The sequence below is a fragment of the Coregonus clupeaformis genome, unplaced genomic scaffold (genome assembly GCF_020615455.1).
Source record: "Coregonus clupeaformis isolate EN_2021a unplaced genomic scaffold, ASM2061545v1 scaf0098, whole genome shotgun sequence".
Classification (NCBI taxonomy): domain Eukaryota; kingdom Metazoa; phylum Chordata; class Actinopteri; order Salmoniformes; family Salmonidae; genus Coregonus; species Coregonus clupeaformis.
The window spans coordinates 600874-618076 of record NW_025533553.1 but is presented as its reverse complement, the minus strand read 5'-3'; the positions used below and the strand labels follow the sequence as shown (position 1 = coordinate 618076).

At 43.2% G+C, this 17203-nt stretch overlaps 1 protein-coding gene across 1 annotated transcript; it reads left to right on the top strand.

The window, feature by feature from the left end:
* The first annotated feature begins 1865 nt into the window (after window positions 1-1865).
* On the top strand, window positions 1866-15455 carry zgc:101664 (uncharacterized protein LOC450064 homolog). Its single transcript, XM_041899921.1, has 2 exons — window positions 1866-2083; window positions 14293-15455. Exon 2 carries the CDS (start codon window positions 14333-14335, stop codon window positions 15071-15073), a length of 741 nt encoding a protein of 246 aa, XP_041755855.1. The 5' UTR covers window positions 1866-2083; window positions 14293-14332; the 3' UTR covers window positions 15074-15455.
* The last annotated feature ends 1748 nt before the right edge of the window (window positions 15456-17203 follow it).

The following is a 17203-nucleotide window of genomic DNA, read 5'->3' as shown; positions in this document are numbered from 1 at the left end:
TACAGCCCCGTCGATGAGAATGGGGGTGTGCTAGGTCCTCTTTTTCCTGTAGTCCACAATCATCTCCTTTGTCTTGATCACGTTGAGGGAGAGGTTGTTATCCTGGCACCACACGGCCAGGTCACTGACCTCCTCTCTATAGGCTGTCTCATCGTTGTCGGATCCTCAGACCCCTTGTGAGACCATATGCTGGTGCGGTTAGCCCTGGGTTCCTCCTAATGCAAGACAATGCTAGACCTCATGTGGCTGGAGTGTGTCAGCAGTTCCTGCAAGAGGAAGGCATTGATGCTATGGACTGGCCCGCCTGTTCCCCAGACCTGAATCCAATTGAGCACATCTGGGACATCATGTCTCGCTCCATCCACCAACGCCACGTTGCACCACAGACTGTCCAGGAGTTTGCGGATGCTTTAGTCCAGGTCTGGGAGGAGATCCCTCAGGAGACCATCCGCCACCTCATCAGGAGCATGCCCAGGCGTTGTAGGGAGGTCATACAGGCACGTGGAGGCCACACACACTACTGAGCCTCATTTTGACTTGTTTTAAGGACATTACATCAAAGTTGGATCAGCCTGTAGTGTGGTTTTCCACTTTAATTTTGAGTGTGACTCCAAATCCAGACCTCCATGGGTTGATAAATTAGATTTCCATTGATCATTTTTGTGTGATTTTGTTGTCAGCACATTCAACTATGTAAAGAAAAAAGTATTTAATAAGATTATTTCATTCATTCAGATCTAGGATGTGTTATTTTAGTGTTCCCTTTATTTTTTTGAGCAGTGTATATTTGATATTCTTCAAATAGCCACCTTTTACCTTGATGACAGCTTTGCACACTCTTGGCATTCTCCCAACCAGCTTCACCTGGAATGCTTTTCAACAGTCTTGAAGAAGTTCCCACATATGCTGAGCACTTGTTGGCTGCTTTTCCTTCACTCTGCGGTCCGACTCATCCCAAACCATCTCAATTTGGTTGAGGTCGGGGGATTGTGGAGGCCAGGTCATCTGATGCAGCACTCCATCGCTCTCCTTCTTGGTCAAATAGCCCTTACACAGCCTGGAGGTGCGTTTTGGGTCATTGTCCTGTAGAAAAACAAATGATAGTCCCATTAAGCGCAAACCAGATGGGATCGCTGCAGAATGCTGTGGTAGCCATGCTGGTTAAGTGTGTATTGAATTCTAAATAAATCAGACAGTGTCACCAGCAAAGCACCCCCACACCATAACACCACCTCCTCCATACTTTATGCTGGGAAATACACATGCAGAGATCATTTGTTCACCCGCACCGCATCTCACAAAGACACGGCGGTTGGAACCAAAAATTCCAGACCAAAGGACAAATTTCCAGCGGTCTAATGTCCATTGCTCGTGTTTCTTGGCCCAAGCAAGTCTCTTCTTATTATTGGTGTCCTTTAGTAATGGTTTCATTGCATCTATTCGACCATGAAGGCCTGATTCACACAGTCTCCTCTGAACAGTTGATGTTGAGATGTGTCTGTTACTTGAACTCTGAAGCATTTATTTGGGCTGCAATTTCTGAGGCAGTTAACAAATGAACTTATCCTCTGCAGCAGAGGTAACTCTGGGTCTTCCATTCCTGTGGTGGTTCTCATGAGAGCCAGTTTCATCATAGCGCTTGATGGTTTTTGTGACTGCAGATATTGGTGTAAACATATTTTGGGTTAACACAAGTAACTATGAGTAAGGGCAAACGTAATGATAAGCTTGCAAGCTGAGTTTGAATAAGACATCTGATTACCACTTTTTTATTTAGAAAGATTGTTTTTATTATAGCTAATAAATAACAAAATCATTGATGTATCACAAAATAAAATAAATGTATGTCTCTCGTCTGCCCCGGCAAGCCAATCGGCATCTGATTGGTCGAGTAGGTGGGCCTTCTGACTTTGGCTGTTTTAACTAGTGATGACCACATTATTTACTTTTGCTTGTATAAACAAGGCTCGCGAGACCGTGGCGTGAACTGGATCCACATGCCTACAGCCTTTTATTTTTATTTTAACTCTTTGGCTACTGACTGATTTTGCGACTCCAGTTGGATATTCAACCAAAACTACCGGTTAGTATCGAATATTGATAACCCGAATGTTTGTACCCCATAAAGTAGCGGAATGCATAGTAAGCTAGCAGTTAAGCCAACGTTGTTGCACTTAGAAAGCTTCAGCTAGCTTGCCAAACTTCTAACGTTAAATTGCTATCTAGCTAGCCATTTAACCAAAACAAAGAGAGTAAAGAGTGCTTGTTAGCTAACTTATTTTCTGAAATTACAATAAATTAACTTGAAATTGAATGTATTGCCCCGTGAGTGACAGCTAAATAACATGGGTTTCACTGCTAGATAGCTGAATGCAGATGCCTACTAGCTTGCTTGCTAACAACATTGCGTACCGGTACATCGTTTTTTGAGCTGTAAAAGAACGATTGAGTAGTAGGGCTTGAACCAGCGACCCCTGATGTTATGGGGCAAGCGCACATTTTATGCCATAAAGGTCCAGGGCCCGGTTTCCCAAAAGCATCTTAAGGCTACGTTCATCGTTAGAACTTTCATAGGAGCATCGTTAAACGGGCATTGCGTTCATCCACCTCTGGCCTGCTGGCTCCCCTTCCTCTGCGGAAGCATAGTTCCCGCTCAGCCCAGTCAAAGCTATTCGCTGCTCTGGCACCCCAATGGTGGAACAAGCTCCCTCACGACGCCAGGACAGCGGAGTCACTCACCACCTTCCGGAGACATTTGAAACCCCACCTCTTTAAGGAATACCTGGGATAGGATAAAGTAATCCTTCTACCCATAATTATAATTGTGACAGTGACTACAAATCAAGTTTCCCGTTTCGTTGCGTAACAAGCGAATTATATAAAGACTCTTCAAATGAAAACCGAGCTGACCTTATTCAAATATAAATGCAGTATAGGGGGGCACTTTTCTGTTACTGGTATTACTGGTAGGAAAGTTCAGAGATCAAATAAAATTGTATTGGTCGCAGGCGCCGAATACAACGGGTGTCGACCTAACCGTGAAATGCTTACTTACGAGCCGAGTTAGAGGACTCTATGGATAAAAACCCGTTTTGACATAGACATTGCCATTGAGGGCTTCAACAGAGAGGAAGAGGCGAAGCGACTGTTTACTCCGCCCAACATCTGTCCACAAAAATAAGACCATGAAGTGAGGAAGTTAAGAGACTGTAGAATTTGGTCAACAATTGTTTTTTATTTGCTACGTGAGGCTTATTTGAATAGAAGTTTAGTAATGGTTAGGTTGTTACGAATGCATTAATATAAGTGGACCACGTAGCATTTTGGCAACTTTGAAGAAAAAAGATTTGTGCCTGTTATCATTGCCTAGAATGTTTCCACCTGATCTCGCCTCCTCCCGCCTGCCTTCCATCTTTGAGGACATGTATTTCCATTGTTAGAGCGGTCACTCGACTATCTTGTCAATCTAATAGATCATCTTTGGCTTCCACCATTTTAAAGTAGTCAATTGGGTGGGACTTCGTATGGGTTAAGGAAGGATCACATGATTCCATCCTGGTCATCAGGAGAGATCAGCCAATTAATTATACTCGTAAGCAAACACTAAGTGGTAGTATGCAGCTTTTCAGAGCCAACTCATAGAAGTAGTAGAAGAAGAAAATTGACCACTTCAAATCGGTGATTGCCTCTGGCACTGCCCGTGCACTCACAGATGCCATAATGGGACATGTATAAAGATGCTATCTATCATTCTCTATGGGAAAATCCTAGGAAATGTTATTTAATTGACACAAGCTGTCTCCAATCAGTGTCTGGTTGTGTTTGGTGGGAGGATCACCTAAAGGCCCGCACAGACCCCTTACAAAAAAAGATTGCAGTCAGAGTGCAGTATGTTGCAAATACTGCGTCCAAAATAACCTCTTTTTTTTACTGCAGTAATTTTGCATTGTAACTGCAGTTACAGTGCAGTATAACTGCAGTACATTGCAGTTGTTCTGCAATTACTGCATCCAAAATACCACATTCGACTTGTAAGGGACAGCTTTTTTTGTAAGTGACTGTACGATTTTAGCCGTCTTATGCCACGATTTTGCCATCCCAGACAAAATGTTTGCGTCGTGGGAAAATTCTTAGGTCGTAAACGATTGTCGGACATTTTGGCTCGTTCAGTGTGACCGGGTCTAGGTCTGCGGATTAAGTAGCACTACGTGCGGTTTTAGGCTCCGACAAAGTTATGTCAGTGTCAGAAATGGAGCCTTTATCGTGTAGTGTGTCTGGTGTTACGAGCCGATCCCGGTGACTGACCAATAGGAACACGGCCGACAATGACACCATGCATTTGTTTATTCAAAATTCGACAATAGAATTCACACATCATATAATGAAAACAAGTAATGGGCTATGTCTAGTTACAAATAACATAACATGAACACACCTCGAATGTCAACATCGCAACGCTTGCATTGAGCAATGCCAGTGATTATGTGGAGGCGCCTATCACATTCGAGCTATGGGGCGTATATTACGTGTTAGTTCCATGTTGTGATGTGCCTCTTCAATTCGAGAGTTGCGCTTTTCATTACGAGGAGTGCACGGTCACAGAGGTAGGAGGAGCAGTGTCTGTCAATCATCAACATAGCAACCGCTTGTTGTTCTTTCGACGCCATTCTTGATACGCGCAGTTGACGTAGCCTAAATCGGCTGACGTAGCCTCGCAAGGTAGTCGCAGGAATGTGACGACATAACTGAAGCAAATCGTACAATCTGGCCAGGTTGATGTCAAGCTTTTAATTTGGTCACATCGTACAGTGTGACATATATAATAATCATAAAAGACTGAATTCGACATAGTGTGGAAGGCCTGAAGCCAGCGGAGGCATAGCACTGCGAGTCTTAATCGCAAAAAGTATGTTATTTGGCAGGGCATACTATTTGTAGATCAGTGATTATACACCTCACTTTGCTCAAGTTGATCCTCTCCAACGGACTCGGAAGTTGTAGCAAAAATGGGTCAATTAGAAATGCTACGCCTAAACTGTCTTAGGCGATCCCCCCACCAAACACACACGCACAATCAGACATTGATTCACTGTTAGTTAAATAACATTTCTACCTGCAGCAAACCTAGTGGATCATACTGGAAAATAACAGTAAAAGCAAAGTACCCGAAAAAAAACTACCCAAAAGCATGGCCCTAATTATTAGGAGGCACCCGTAGTGTGATTACATGTAGGGAGGTAGGTCTTTGCGGGAATGATTTCTTCATCACCTGCAGCTTTTCATACCGCACCCGCTAGACATCTGTCCGACTCGCACCCGCTAGACATCTGTCCGACTCGCACCCGCTAGACATCTGTCCGACTCGCACCCGCTAGACATCTGTCCGACTCGCACCCGCTAGACATCTGTCCGACTCGCAACCCGCTAGACATCTGTCCGACTCGCACCCGCTAGACATCTGTCCGACTCGCACCCGCTAGACATCTGTCCGACTCGCACCCGCTAGACATCTGTCCGACTCGCACCCGCTAGACATCTGTCCGACTCGCACCCGCTAGACATCTGTCCGACTTCGCAACCCGCTAGACATCTGTCCGACTCGCACTCCGCTAGACATCTGTCCGACTCGCACCCGCTAAACATCTGTCCGACTCGCACCCGCTAGACATCTGTCCGACTCGCACCCGCTAGACATCTGTCCGACTCGCAACCCGCTAGACATCTGTCCGACTCGCACCCGCTAGACATCTGTCCGACTCGCACCCGCTAGACATCTGTCCGACTCGCACCCGCTAGACATCTGTCCGACTCGCACCCGCTACCGCAAGAACTACAGTAGAAATAGTCCATGCCGATCTGTCATTGCTTGTCCATATGTATATATTCTTAAATTCCATTCCTTACTAGATTTGTGTGTATTGGGTATATGTTGTGAAATTGTTAGATATTACTTGTTAGATATTACTGCACTGTCGGAGCTAGAAGCACAAACATTTCGCTACACACGCAATAACATCTGCTAAACACGTGTATGTGACAAATACAATTTGATTTGATTTGGTCCCAAACCCAACTGCAGTCCCACAATGTTATTTTATTCGTATGTGATGCAGCTCACTCCCCAGCCATGGTCCCAGCAATTTCGTGCCCTATAGGCAATATCAAATGCGCAAACATAGCTTAAGAAATAGGTTAAATGACCAGATATTCTCACATGGCCCATTTTATATTAGGTTATCTGTATTACTGGGCTATATCAGCCAATATGCTAGATGTAGTTTGAAGAGAGTAGAGTTGGAGATACTTGCTCTTGAGCTATTTTTATAGCCTACCTTTTAGTAGTGGGAAGATTTTCAGACTGAGAAATATGGGTGATTAATATTTATGTAGTAAACTATAGCCTAATCATATTTACACTGAACAAAAATATAAACACAACATGTAAAGTGTTGGTCCCATGTTTCATGAGCTGAAATAAAAGATCCCAGAAACTTTCCATAAGCACAAAAAGCTTAATTCTCTCAATTTTTGTGCACAAATTTGTTTATATCCCTGTTAGTTAGCATTTCTCCTTTGTCAAGATAATCCATCCACCTGACAGAAGTGGAATATCAAGTAGCTGATTAAACAGCATGATCATTACACAGGTGCACCTTGTGCTGAGGACAATAAAAGGCCACTCTAAAATGTGCAGTTTTGTCACAAAACACAATGCCACAGATGTCTCAAGTTGAGGGAGCGTGCAATTGTCATGCTAACTCCAGGAATGTCCACCAGAGCTGTTGCCAGATAATTTAATTTTAATTTCTTTACCATAAGCAGTCTCCAACGTCGTTTTAGAGAATTTGTAGCCACGCCAGCTCAGGACCTCCACATCCGGCTTCTTCACCTGCGGGATCGTCTGAGACCTTCCACCCAGACAGCTGATGAAACTATGGGTTTTCCCAACTGAATAATTTCTGCACAAACTGTCAGAAACCATCTCAGGGAAGCTCATTTGCGTGCTCGTTGTCCTCACCAGGGTCTTGACCTGACTGCAGTTTGGCTTCTTAACCGACTTCAGTGGGCAAATGCTCACCTTCGATGGCCACTGGAGAAGTGCTATCTTCACGGATTAATCCTGGTTTCAACTGTACCGGGCAAATAGTGTGTATGGTGTCCTGTGGGTGAGCGGTTTTCTGATGTCAACGTTGTGAACAGAGTGCCCCATGGTGGCGGTGGGGTTATTGTATGGGCAGACATAAGCTACAGACAACGAACACAATTGCATTTTATCGATGGCAATTTGAATGCACAGAGATACTGTGACGAGATCCTGAGGCCCATTGTCGTGCCATTCATCTGCCGCCATCACCTCATGTTTCAGCATGATAATGGACGGCCCCATGTCGCAAGGATCTGTACACAATTCCTGGAAGCTGAAAATGGCCCAGTTCTTCCATGGCCTGCATACTCACCAGACATATCACCCTTTAAACGTGTTTGGGATGCTCTGAATCAACGTGTACGACAGCACGTTCCAGTTCCCTCCAATACCCAGCAACTTTGCACAGCCATTTGAAGAGGACTTGGACAACATTCCACAGGCCACAATCAACAGCCTGATCGAAGGAGATCGCGCTGCATGAGGCAAATGGTGGTCACACCAGATACTGACTGTTTTCTGATCCAAGCTCCTACATGTTTAAGGTTTTTGAGACCAACAGATGCATATCTTTATTCCCAGTCATGTGAAATCCATAGATTAGGGCCTAATACATTTATTTCTGTTGACTGATTTCCTTATATGAACTGTAACTCAGTAAAGTCTTCGAAATTCTTGCATTTTATATTTTTGTGATGTATAGGAAGTACATTTCCTTGGAAAGATAACTGCCCCGTGCTTTTCCGCCCATGCATAGGCTATAGCCTACTCTATTTAATTGAGACCACACATGCACCTAATCTAGCAGGTATGGCTACTGAACTTAATAGCCTAACCTATGCGTGCGTTGTGCCTTTTCAATGATGATTACATGTTTTCAAATCAAATAAATGTTTATTTGTCACATGTGCCAAATGCTTACTTACAAGACCTTAACCAATAATGCAGTTTTTAAGAAAATAAGAATTCAGAAAATATTTACTAAATAAACTCAAGTAAAAAAAGTAACACAATAACGAGGCTATATACAGGGGGGTAACAGTACAGAGTCAATGTGCGGGGGTACAGGTTAGTTGAGGTAATTAAGGTTATATGTACTGTACATTTAGATAGGGGTAAAGTGACTATGCATAGATAATAAACAGAGAGTAGCAGCAGCGTAAAAGAGGGGTGGGGGTCAATGCAAATAGTCTGGGTAGCCATTTGATTAATTGTTCAGCAGTCTTATGGCTTTGGGGTAGAAGCTGTTAAGGAGCCTTACACCTGAGCTAAACGTTTGGAAATTACAAGTTCACTTTCTCATACATAGCCTAAAACGCATATCAAGTGCGCTGTTTAGCTCACATCTGAAGGCTGGGGGGCATTTGGGGCGTATTCTACTGCGGATCGCTAAAATATCCTAATGATTATGATCACACTTCCTCAATTCAAATATGGCAGCACTATACCAAAGATGGTTTGGTAAGGTTTAGAAACTTGTGAACCAAGCTCAATTTATCAGTGTAGCCTGTTATCGCCTGGAGTTGTTGAAATATCTTCACGCCTAGAAAAAAAAACGCCAGGCCTCCGTCATAACTGTCAATTTATTTAAAAAATGATCCTGTCCGAATCGGCCTCAGGAATAACGGACATTCAGGGGTAATAATTACATAACCAACGTTCTCTAGTAACACTAGTCCCATGCTAATAGGGCTTTAGGCTAACGCATAGAAAGCAGAAGGACGATAGTTTCCAAATAATCTGTGGGACAACAAAAATATTTTCATCCCAAATTCGTCTGTCTGACCGCCCACAGCATGAAAAATGCCGACCATGCCACAATGATTTCAGTCGGGATCCGCAGGTCCCGCGGGAATGCAGCCCTCTACAGGGAGGCCACAATATTTCTGCTCTCAAGAAGCATCCAGCACAGATATATTATATTATATTATATTATATTATATTCTAATAAAGGTTTGAAAGCTGGGTCAAAGTTAGAAACAAATAAGAATACGCACTTTGTGGGGAAGGGTAGAGCAGAAGGAATATAGAACTGCTGCCTCCAATTATGATATTGAGAAGAAACAGCCATGGCCATGCTTTAAACCAGGTGTGTCAAACTCACTATACTTTAAAATGACTAAAACGAAATTGAAACCGTGTAGAAATAATGGACCTACATTTATGTCCAGCTCACTAAAACGCACAGAAATTAAAGCTAGATGGTCAGGGATTATTGAAAATTCCAAAAATGATCATTGACAGGGAGGAAATACACTGCTCAAAAAAATAAAGGGAACACTTAAACAACACAATGTAACTCCAAGTCAATCACACTTCTGTGAAATCAAACTGTCCACTTAGGAAGCAACACTGATTGACAATAAATTTCACATGCTGTTGTGCAAATGGAATAGACAACAGGTGGAAATTATAGGCAATTAGCAAGACACCCCCAATAAAGGAGTGGTTCTGCAGGTGGTGACCACAGACCACTTCTCAGTTCCTATGCTTCCTGGCTAACGTTTTGGTCACTTTTGAATGCTGGCGATGCTTTCACTCTAGTGGTAGCATGAGACGGAGTCTACAACCCACACAAGTGGCTCAGGTAGTGCAGCTCATCCAGGATGGCACATCAATGCGAGCTGTGGCAAGAAGGTTTGCTGTGTCTGTCAGCGTAGTGTCCAGAGCATGGAGGCAATACCAGGAGACAGGCCAGTACATCAGGAGACGTGGAGGAGGCCGTAGGAGGGCAACAACCCAGCAGCAGGACTGCTACCTCCGCCTTTGTGCAAGGAGGAGCAGGAGGAGCACTGCCAGAGCCCTGCAAAATGACCTCCAGCAGGCCACAAATGTGCATGTGTCTGCTCAAACGGTCAGAAACAGACTCCATGAGGGTGGTATGAGGGCCCGACGTCCACAGGTGGGGGTTGTGCTTACCGTGCAGGACGTTTGGCATTTGCCAGAGAACACCAAGATTGGCAAATTCGCCACTGGCGCCCTGTGCTCTTCACAGATGAAAGCAAGTTCACACTGAGCACGTGACAGACGTGACAGAGTCTGGAGACGCCGTGGAGAACGTTCTGCTGCCTGCAACATCCTCCAGCATGACCGGTTTGGCGGTGGGTCAGTCATGGTGTGGGGTGGCATTTCTTTGGGGGGCCGCACAGCCCTCCATGTGCTCGCCAGAGGTAGCCTGACTGCCATTAGGTACCGAGATGAGATCCTCAGACCCCTTGTGAGACCATATGCTGGTGCGGTTGGCCCTGGGTTCCTCCTAATGCAAGACAATGCTAGACCTCATGTGGCTGGAGTGTGTCAGCAGTTCCTGCAAGAGGAAGGCATTGATGCTATGGACTGGCCCCCCCGTTCCCCAGACCTGAATCCAATTGAGCACATCTGGGACATCATGTCTCGCTCCATCCACCAACGCCACGTTGCACCACAGACTGTCCAGGAGTTGGCGGATGCTTTATTCCAGGTCTGGGAGTAGATCCCTCAGGAGACCATCCGCCACCTCATCAGGAGCATGCCCAGGCGTTGTAGGGAGGTCATACAGGCACGTGGAGGCCACACACACTACTGAGCCTCATTTTGACTTGTTTTAAGGACATTACATCAAAGTTGGATCAGCCTGTAGTGTGGTTTTCCACTTTAATTTTGAGGGTGACTCTAAATCCAGACATCCATGGGTTGATACATTTGATTTCCATTGATAATTTTTGTGTGATTTTGTTGTCAGCACATTCAACTATGTAAAGAAAAAAGTATTTAATAAGATTATTTCATTCATTCAGATCTAGGATGTGTTGTTTAAGTGTTCCCTTTATTTTTTTGAGCAGTGTATAATAAATTGTCAGTACGGCCCTCTGGACCTCGTTGAAGACCAAATGCGGCCGGTACAAAACGAGTTTGACACCCCTGCTTTAAACCATAGCCTAGCTGGCTCAACATCAATAGCATAGCTACCTTAATTACCTTGTTTCTGTGGTTAACCATTGTGCACATACTTCACTCCGACTGTTAACTAGGATATGTCACCGGCATCTAGGGCTGGGCGGTATACCATATTTTACTATATACCCGTATGAATGCACATACTGGTTTGGACTGTAACGGTATTTCAATGTTTGGTTTGTTAAACGTGATATGCAACTCCGGTGCATGTAATGTCAATTTATTTATAGTTTACTTGGGTCATCCTTCTCCCTCTCCTCCTGCTTGCTGCATGCAGCTTCCCAAGCCCTGCCCCCTGTCACTCCAGAGCAGTTGTTTGAGCACTGAGTCATGAGCACTTTCTTGCCGTTCACTCTGCAGTCTGCATGGTCAGATGCAACAAGATGTTGGTGACAACGATGCTGCTTTCCACAAGCGATCTATAAATACACAATTAGTTTGTATCACATTGTCTGCAAACTACTGTCTGCTAGTTTCTTCTCTTAGCAAGTTGTGGCTAAAATAAATTGTATTAGCCGCTAATCGCTAGTTAGTACATTTAGCAATCCAGCTTGCCAGCTAAGTTGGAGCAAGCGTAGCTAACTAATACAGCCTAGTGCTGGTGTAGGCCTAAATAAGCATGTTGTTTGTGCAACGTTAGTTAGCTACATGAGGTAAGAAAACAACATGTAATGTAACATCTAATTAGGGTCCCCTGGAAACAGTGACCAACGCTTATTCGAAATCACTGATAATGTACAATGCATTTGGAAAGTATTCAGACCACTTCCCTTTTTCCACATTGTGTTACGTTACAGCCTTATTCTAAAATGGATTAAATATTTGTTTTCCTCATCAATCTACACACAATACCCCATAATGACAAAGCAAAAACAGGTTTTAGAAATATTTGCACATTTTTATATAAATAAATAAATAAAAAAGATGCCTTATTTACATACAGTACCAGTCAAAGGTTTGGGCACACCTACTCATTCCAGGGATTTTCTTTTCTTTTTTACTATTTTCTACATTGTAGAATAATAGTGAACACATCAAAACTATGAAATAACACATATGGAATCATGTAGTAAGTGTTAAACAAATCAAAATATATTTTATATTTGAGATTCTTCAAAGTAGCCACCCTTTGCCTTGATGACAGCTTTGCACACTCTTGGCATTCTCTCAACCAGCTTCACCTGGAATGCTTTCCAACAGTCTTGAAGGAGTTCCCACAGATGCTGAGCACTTGTTGGCTGCTTTTCCTTCACTCGGCGGTCCAAGTCATCCCAAACCATCTCAATTGGGTTGAGGTCGGGTAATTGTGGAGGCCAGGTCATCTGATGCAGCACTCCATCACTCTCCTTCTTGGTCAAATTTGTCTAACACTTTTTTTTGGTTACTACATGATTCCATATGTGTTCTTTCATAGTTTTGATGTCTTCACTATCATTCTACAATAAAGAAAAACCCTTGAATGAGTAGGTGTGTCCACACTTTTGACTGGTACTGTACGCATTCAGACCCTTTGCTATGAGACTCGAAATTGAGCTCAGGTGTATCCTGTTTCTATTGGTCATCCTTAAGATGTTTCTACAACTAGATTGGAGTCCACCTGTGGTAAATTAAATTGATTGGACATGATTTGGAAAGGCACACACCTGTCTATATAAGGTCCCACAGTTGACAGTGCATGTCAGAGCAAAAACCAAGCCATGAGGTCGAAGGAATTGTCCGTAGAGCTCAGAGACCGGATTGTGTCGAGCCACAGATCTAGGGGAAGGGTACAAAAAAATGTCTGCAACATTGAAATTCCCCAAGAACACAGTGGCCTCCATCATTCTTAAATGGAAGAAGTTTGGAACCACCAAGACTCTTCCTAGAGCTGGCCGCCCGGCCAAACTGAGCAATCGTGGGAGAAGGGCCTTGGTCAGGGAGGTGACCAAGAATCCGATGGTCACTCTGATAGAGCTCCAGAGCTCCTCTGTGGAGATGGGAGAACCTTCCAGAAGGACAACCATCTCTGCAGCACTCCACCAATCAGGCCTTTATGGTAGAGTGGCCAGACGGAAGCCACACTTCAGTAAAAGGCAAATGACAGCCCGCTTGGAATTTGCCAAAAAACACTAATGACTCTCAGACCATGAGAAACAAGATTCTCTGGTCTGATGAAACCAAGATTAAACTATTTTTGGCCTGAATGCCAAGCGTCATGTCTGGAGGAAACCTGTCACCATCCCTACGGTGAAGTATGGTGGTGGCAGCATCATGCTGTGGGGATGTTTTTCAGCGGCAGAGACTGAGAGACTAGTCAGGCTCAAGGGAAAGATGAACGGAGCAAAGTACAGAGAGATCTTTGATGAAAACCTGCTCCAGAGCGCTCAGGACCTCAGACTGGTTCACCTTCCAACAGGACAACGACTCTAAGCACACGGCCAATACAATGCAGGAGTGGCTTTGGGACAAGTCTCTGAATGTCCTTGAGTGGCCCAGCCAGAGCCCGGACTTGAACCCGATCGAACATCTCTGGAGAGACCTGAAAATAGCAGTGCAGCAACTCCCCATCCAACCAGACAGAGCTTGAGAGGATCTCCCCAAATACAGGAATGGGAGAAACTCTCCAAATACAGGTGTGCCAAGCTTGTAGCATCATACCCAGACTCAAGACTGTAATCGCTGCCAAAGGTTCTTCAACAAAGTACTGAGTAAAGGGTCTGAATACTTATGTAAATGTGATATTTTAGTTTTGTCTTTTTAATAAATAAATAAATTTAAAAAACAGATGTTTTTGCTTTGTCATTATGGGGTATTGTGTGCAGATGATGGGAAAAAACGATTTAGTCCATTTTAGAATAAGGCTGTAACAAAATGTGGAAAAAGTCAAGGGGTCTGAATACTTTCCGAATGCACTGTGTTGCCACCCTAGGTTCATTAACTACTTAGACCTTTTTGTTATATAAAACACCAAACACTGTCATACCGTAAAACATTTGAAAAATAGTATATTATGATATTTTGGCAATATCGCCCAGCCCTATCAGCGTCTGTGTGTTACATTACAATAATGTAAAAACAGGTGTTGATGACAGATCCTAGTCTAGGCTTCGAAACAGTATTATTCAAAAAAACACCAGGAGATTGTTACACCAAATTGTTACAAAGAGCACATTTTGATATACAGTCATTCAATACTGATTTAACAACATGTCTTCTCTTATAATCTTCTGTAGGACTGTGATATGGACTTGTGAGGAATGGGAAGGCAACCTTATGGACGTCTTGTTGCATTACAAAAGCACCGATGGCGGCTTGAAAATCTTAGTGGACAGAACAGAAAAGGCCTTGGAGGACTTCCCCTGTCGTGTGTTGCCTAGATTTACACCTTGGTTCCCACCTGAAAGTGACAAATTGCTGCCAATTAGACCCTTAAAGTCACCTCCGATAGTTTCTCGGAAAGATCTGGAAAATATCCAATCACTTCTGCAGTCTGCTGAGCCATTACTAACCTCCCATCCCTGTGCCGAAAGCCTTCAGAACCTGGCTCTAACCAGTTTGGGAAGATCCACCTTGCATGTACAGGCATGCTCTGAGATTGGAACGTCAGCACAGCATAAAGATACTCTCCTTAGTGAGAGGGAAGTGAAAAGATCATGGAGTGTTTTTTCACAGAGAGGTTTATATATTCAGAACACTCAAACATTCTCCAAACAATTCCACAAGGTTGTTTGGAGGCACAGACTTCACATGCGCCAGAGAGCAAAATGGGTTATTGACAAACTGAACTTTGTCACTGGAGACATAGAACAAATATGGAGAGGACTGAACCGGGCCATCAGGAACTCCAAGCTTCCAACTTGCAATGCCAACATTCATAGGGATCTGACACAAATCTGGGTGTTCTGCGATGTATTATACTGTGAATATGTTGGAAATTATTTAAAGGAAGAATTTCAAGTCACTGGACAGATCACTTTATTTGTTCATAGACTTGGAAACATTTTCACTTTATAGAAATTAGTGATTGTCAGAATTTGATCCGTGTGTCACTGTCATCTATTTTGTTTACTGTAGGCAGGTTTCCATTGACCCAGGTGTATTTGACAAAAGCAATGGTGCAACAAAATAATTGTTGCGACGTGTAATGGAAACGACAGATATAGGATACATTTTATAACGATCAACAACATTTTTATCCATTTGACGGGTGGATTTTTCTTCTGTCGAACTTTCGTTATTGTGACAAATGATGCTGGAAACTGGGTTTTTAAAATAAATTATGAATCATTTTGAAGGTACGCGGGGAACGTGATGTCACCGCATAACTATAAAGCTCCACTCCACAAATGAATTCTTAATTCCTACGTCTTGCTAAATAAAAATTATCTTTGCAGAACTTGGATTGTCCTGACTTTCAAGAATGCCTGAATTGCTTCACTTTGCTTTTCTGGTTGGCTGGCAAGTTTCACCATCCAATTATTTCAGATCTACAGGAGTGCAAGTTTCACCATGGCACAGACCGTGGCAATACGTTGGCACATGATAATTATTAGAATATGGCAAATATTAGTCAATTATTGCATTCTATCCATGCGGGCTACCTGAGACATGAAACAGATAGGTGGGAGGGCATAAAGTCTGTCAACAATTTATTAATGCTCAATTTGCCTAAATGGGTAATGGAAACTCTTCAACCACTACATTTGTATTCGACTTTAACCACGTTTCCATCCAACCATTTCATGCGGATGAATTACCTGACGCATGAAAAAAGGCATGACTGGGCTGATGGACATTTTAAATAACATTTTATAAATGCCAACAGACAATTTGTTTGTTTAACATGGTGGGATCTTTTTGTGTCGGTCAAATTTATAATGCGAGAAATGGTGGTGGAAACGCCTTTTATGCGCAAATATTCATATAATAACCATCATATAGAAGTAAACTTGGAGTCACACGATGATATGTTGTGTGGTCCTCCCACTAAGACTCGGGGAAAGCATGCAGTTTATTAGGCTACAGATGAAATACGTTATGATGAACTTCACAGGGTGGTAAAAGTGCAAGTTGATGAGCTTGCTGCTCCTTTCCAATAAATATCGAGGGTCTTATTCTGGTGACATGATGATCGATGCTTGGCTGCCGTTTAACAAATGCAAATAATATCGCTCTTATCCATAATAATCTCAATGTAGGTAGCCTACGCGCACTGTACCTGCGAGCTGTTGGCTAGAGCGCATGTGTCAAGACCAGAGTGGGCACATTTGCTAGATCACCAACAGTTTGTCTGACAAAACCATCAGTAGAGTTGAAAATGCGATGGAAACCCATTTAACTTTTATTTTTCATTCTGTACATGAGAATTTAACGGCAAAAGTAATTTTTGTGCATTATGTCTTCACGCACTGCCTTTTATCCGCAAAAAGTCAATTTGATGGAAACATCTCTGGTGGGAATATGCTCATTTTTTAAATGCAGATTTGAGAATAGTCGCATCAAAATCTGTCGCAAATTAGATGGGAACCTAGCTACAGTAGGTTTTTGTGAAAAGGTGTTACTTCATCGACACATACTTTTGTGTATATAGTGTATGTAGACACCCCTTCAAATTAGTGGATTTGGCTACCTGTTGCTGACAGGTGTGTAAAATCAAGCACACAGCCATGCTATTATTATTATTATTATTATTATTATTATTATTATTATATTATGCAATCTACATAGACAAACATTGGCAGTAGAATGGCTTTACTGAAGGGCTCAGTGACTTTTCAACGTGGCACCGTCATAGGATGCCACCTTTCCAACAAGTCAGTTGTTACATTTCTGCCCTGCTAGAGCTGCCCCGGTCAACTGTAAGTGCGGTTATTGTGAAGTGGAAACGTCTAGGAGCAACAACGGCTCAGCCGCGAAGTGGTAGGACACACAAGCTCACAGAACGGGACCACTGAGTGCTGAAGGGCATAGCACATAAAAATAGTCTGTCCTCAGTTGCAACACTCACTATCGAGTTCCAAACTGACTCTGGAAGTAACGTCAGCACATGAACTGTTCGTCGGGAGCTTTATGAAATGGGTTTCCATGGCCGAGCAGCCGCACACAAACCTAAGATCACCATGCGCAATGCCAATCGTCAGCTGG

Coding starts and splice junctions, on each gene's coding strand:
- zgc:101664 (XM_041899921.1), top strand. CDS start 14,333: ATGGACGTCTTGTTGCATTACAAAAGCACCGATGGCGGCTTGAAAATC.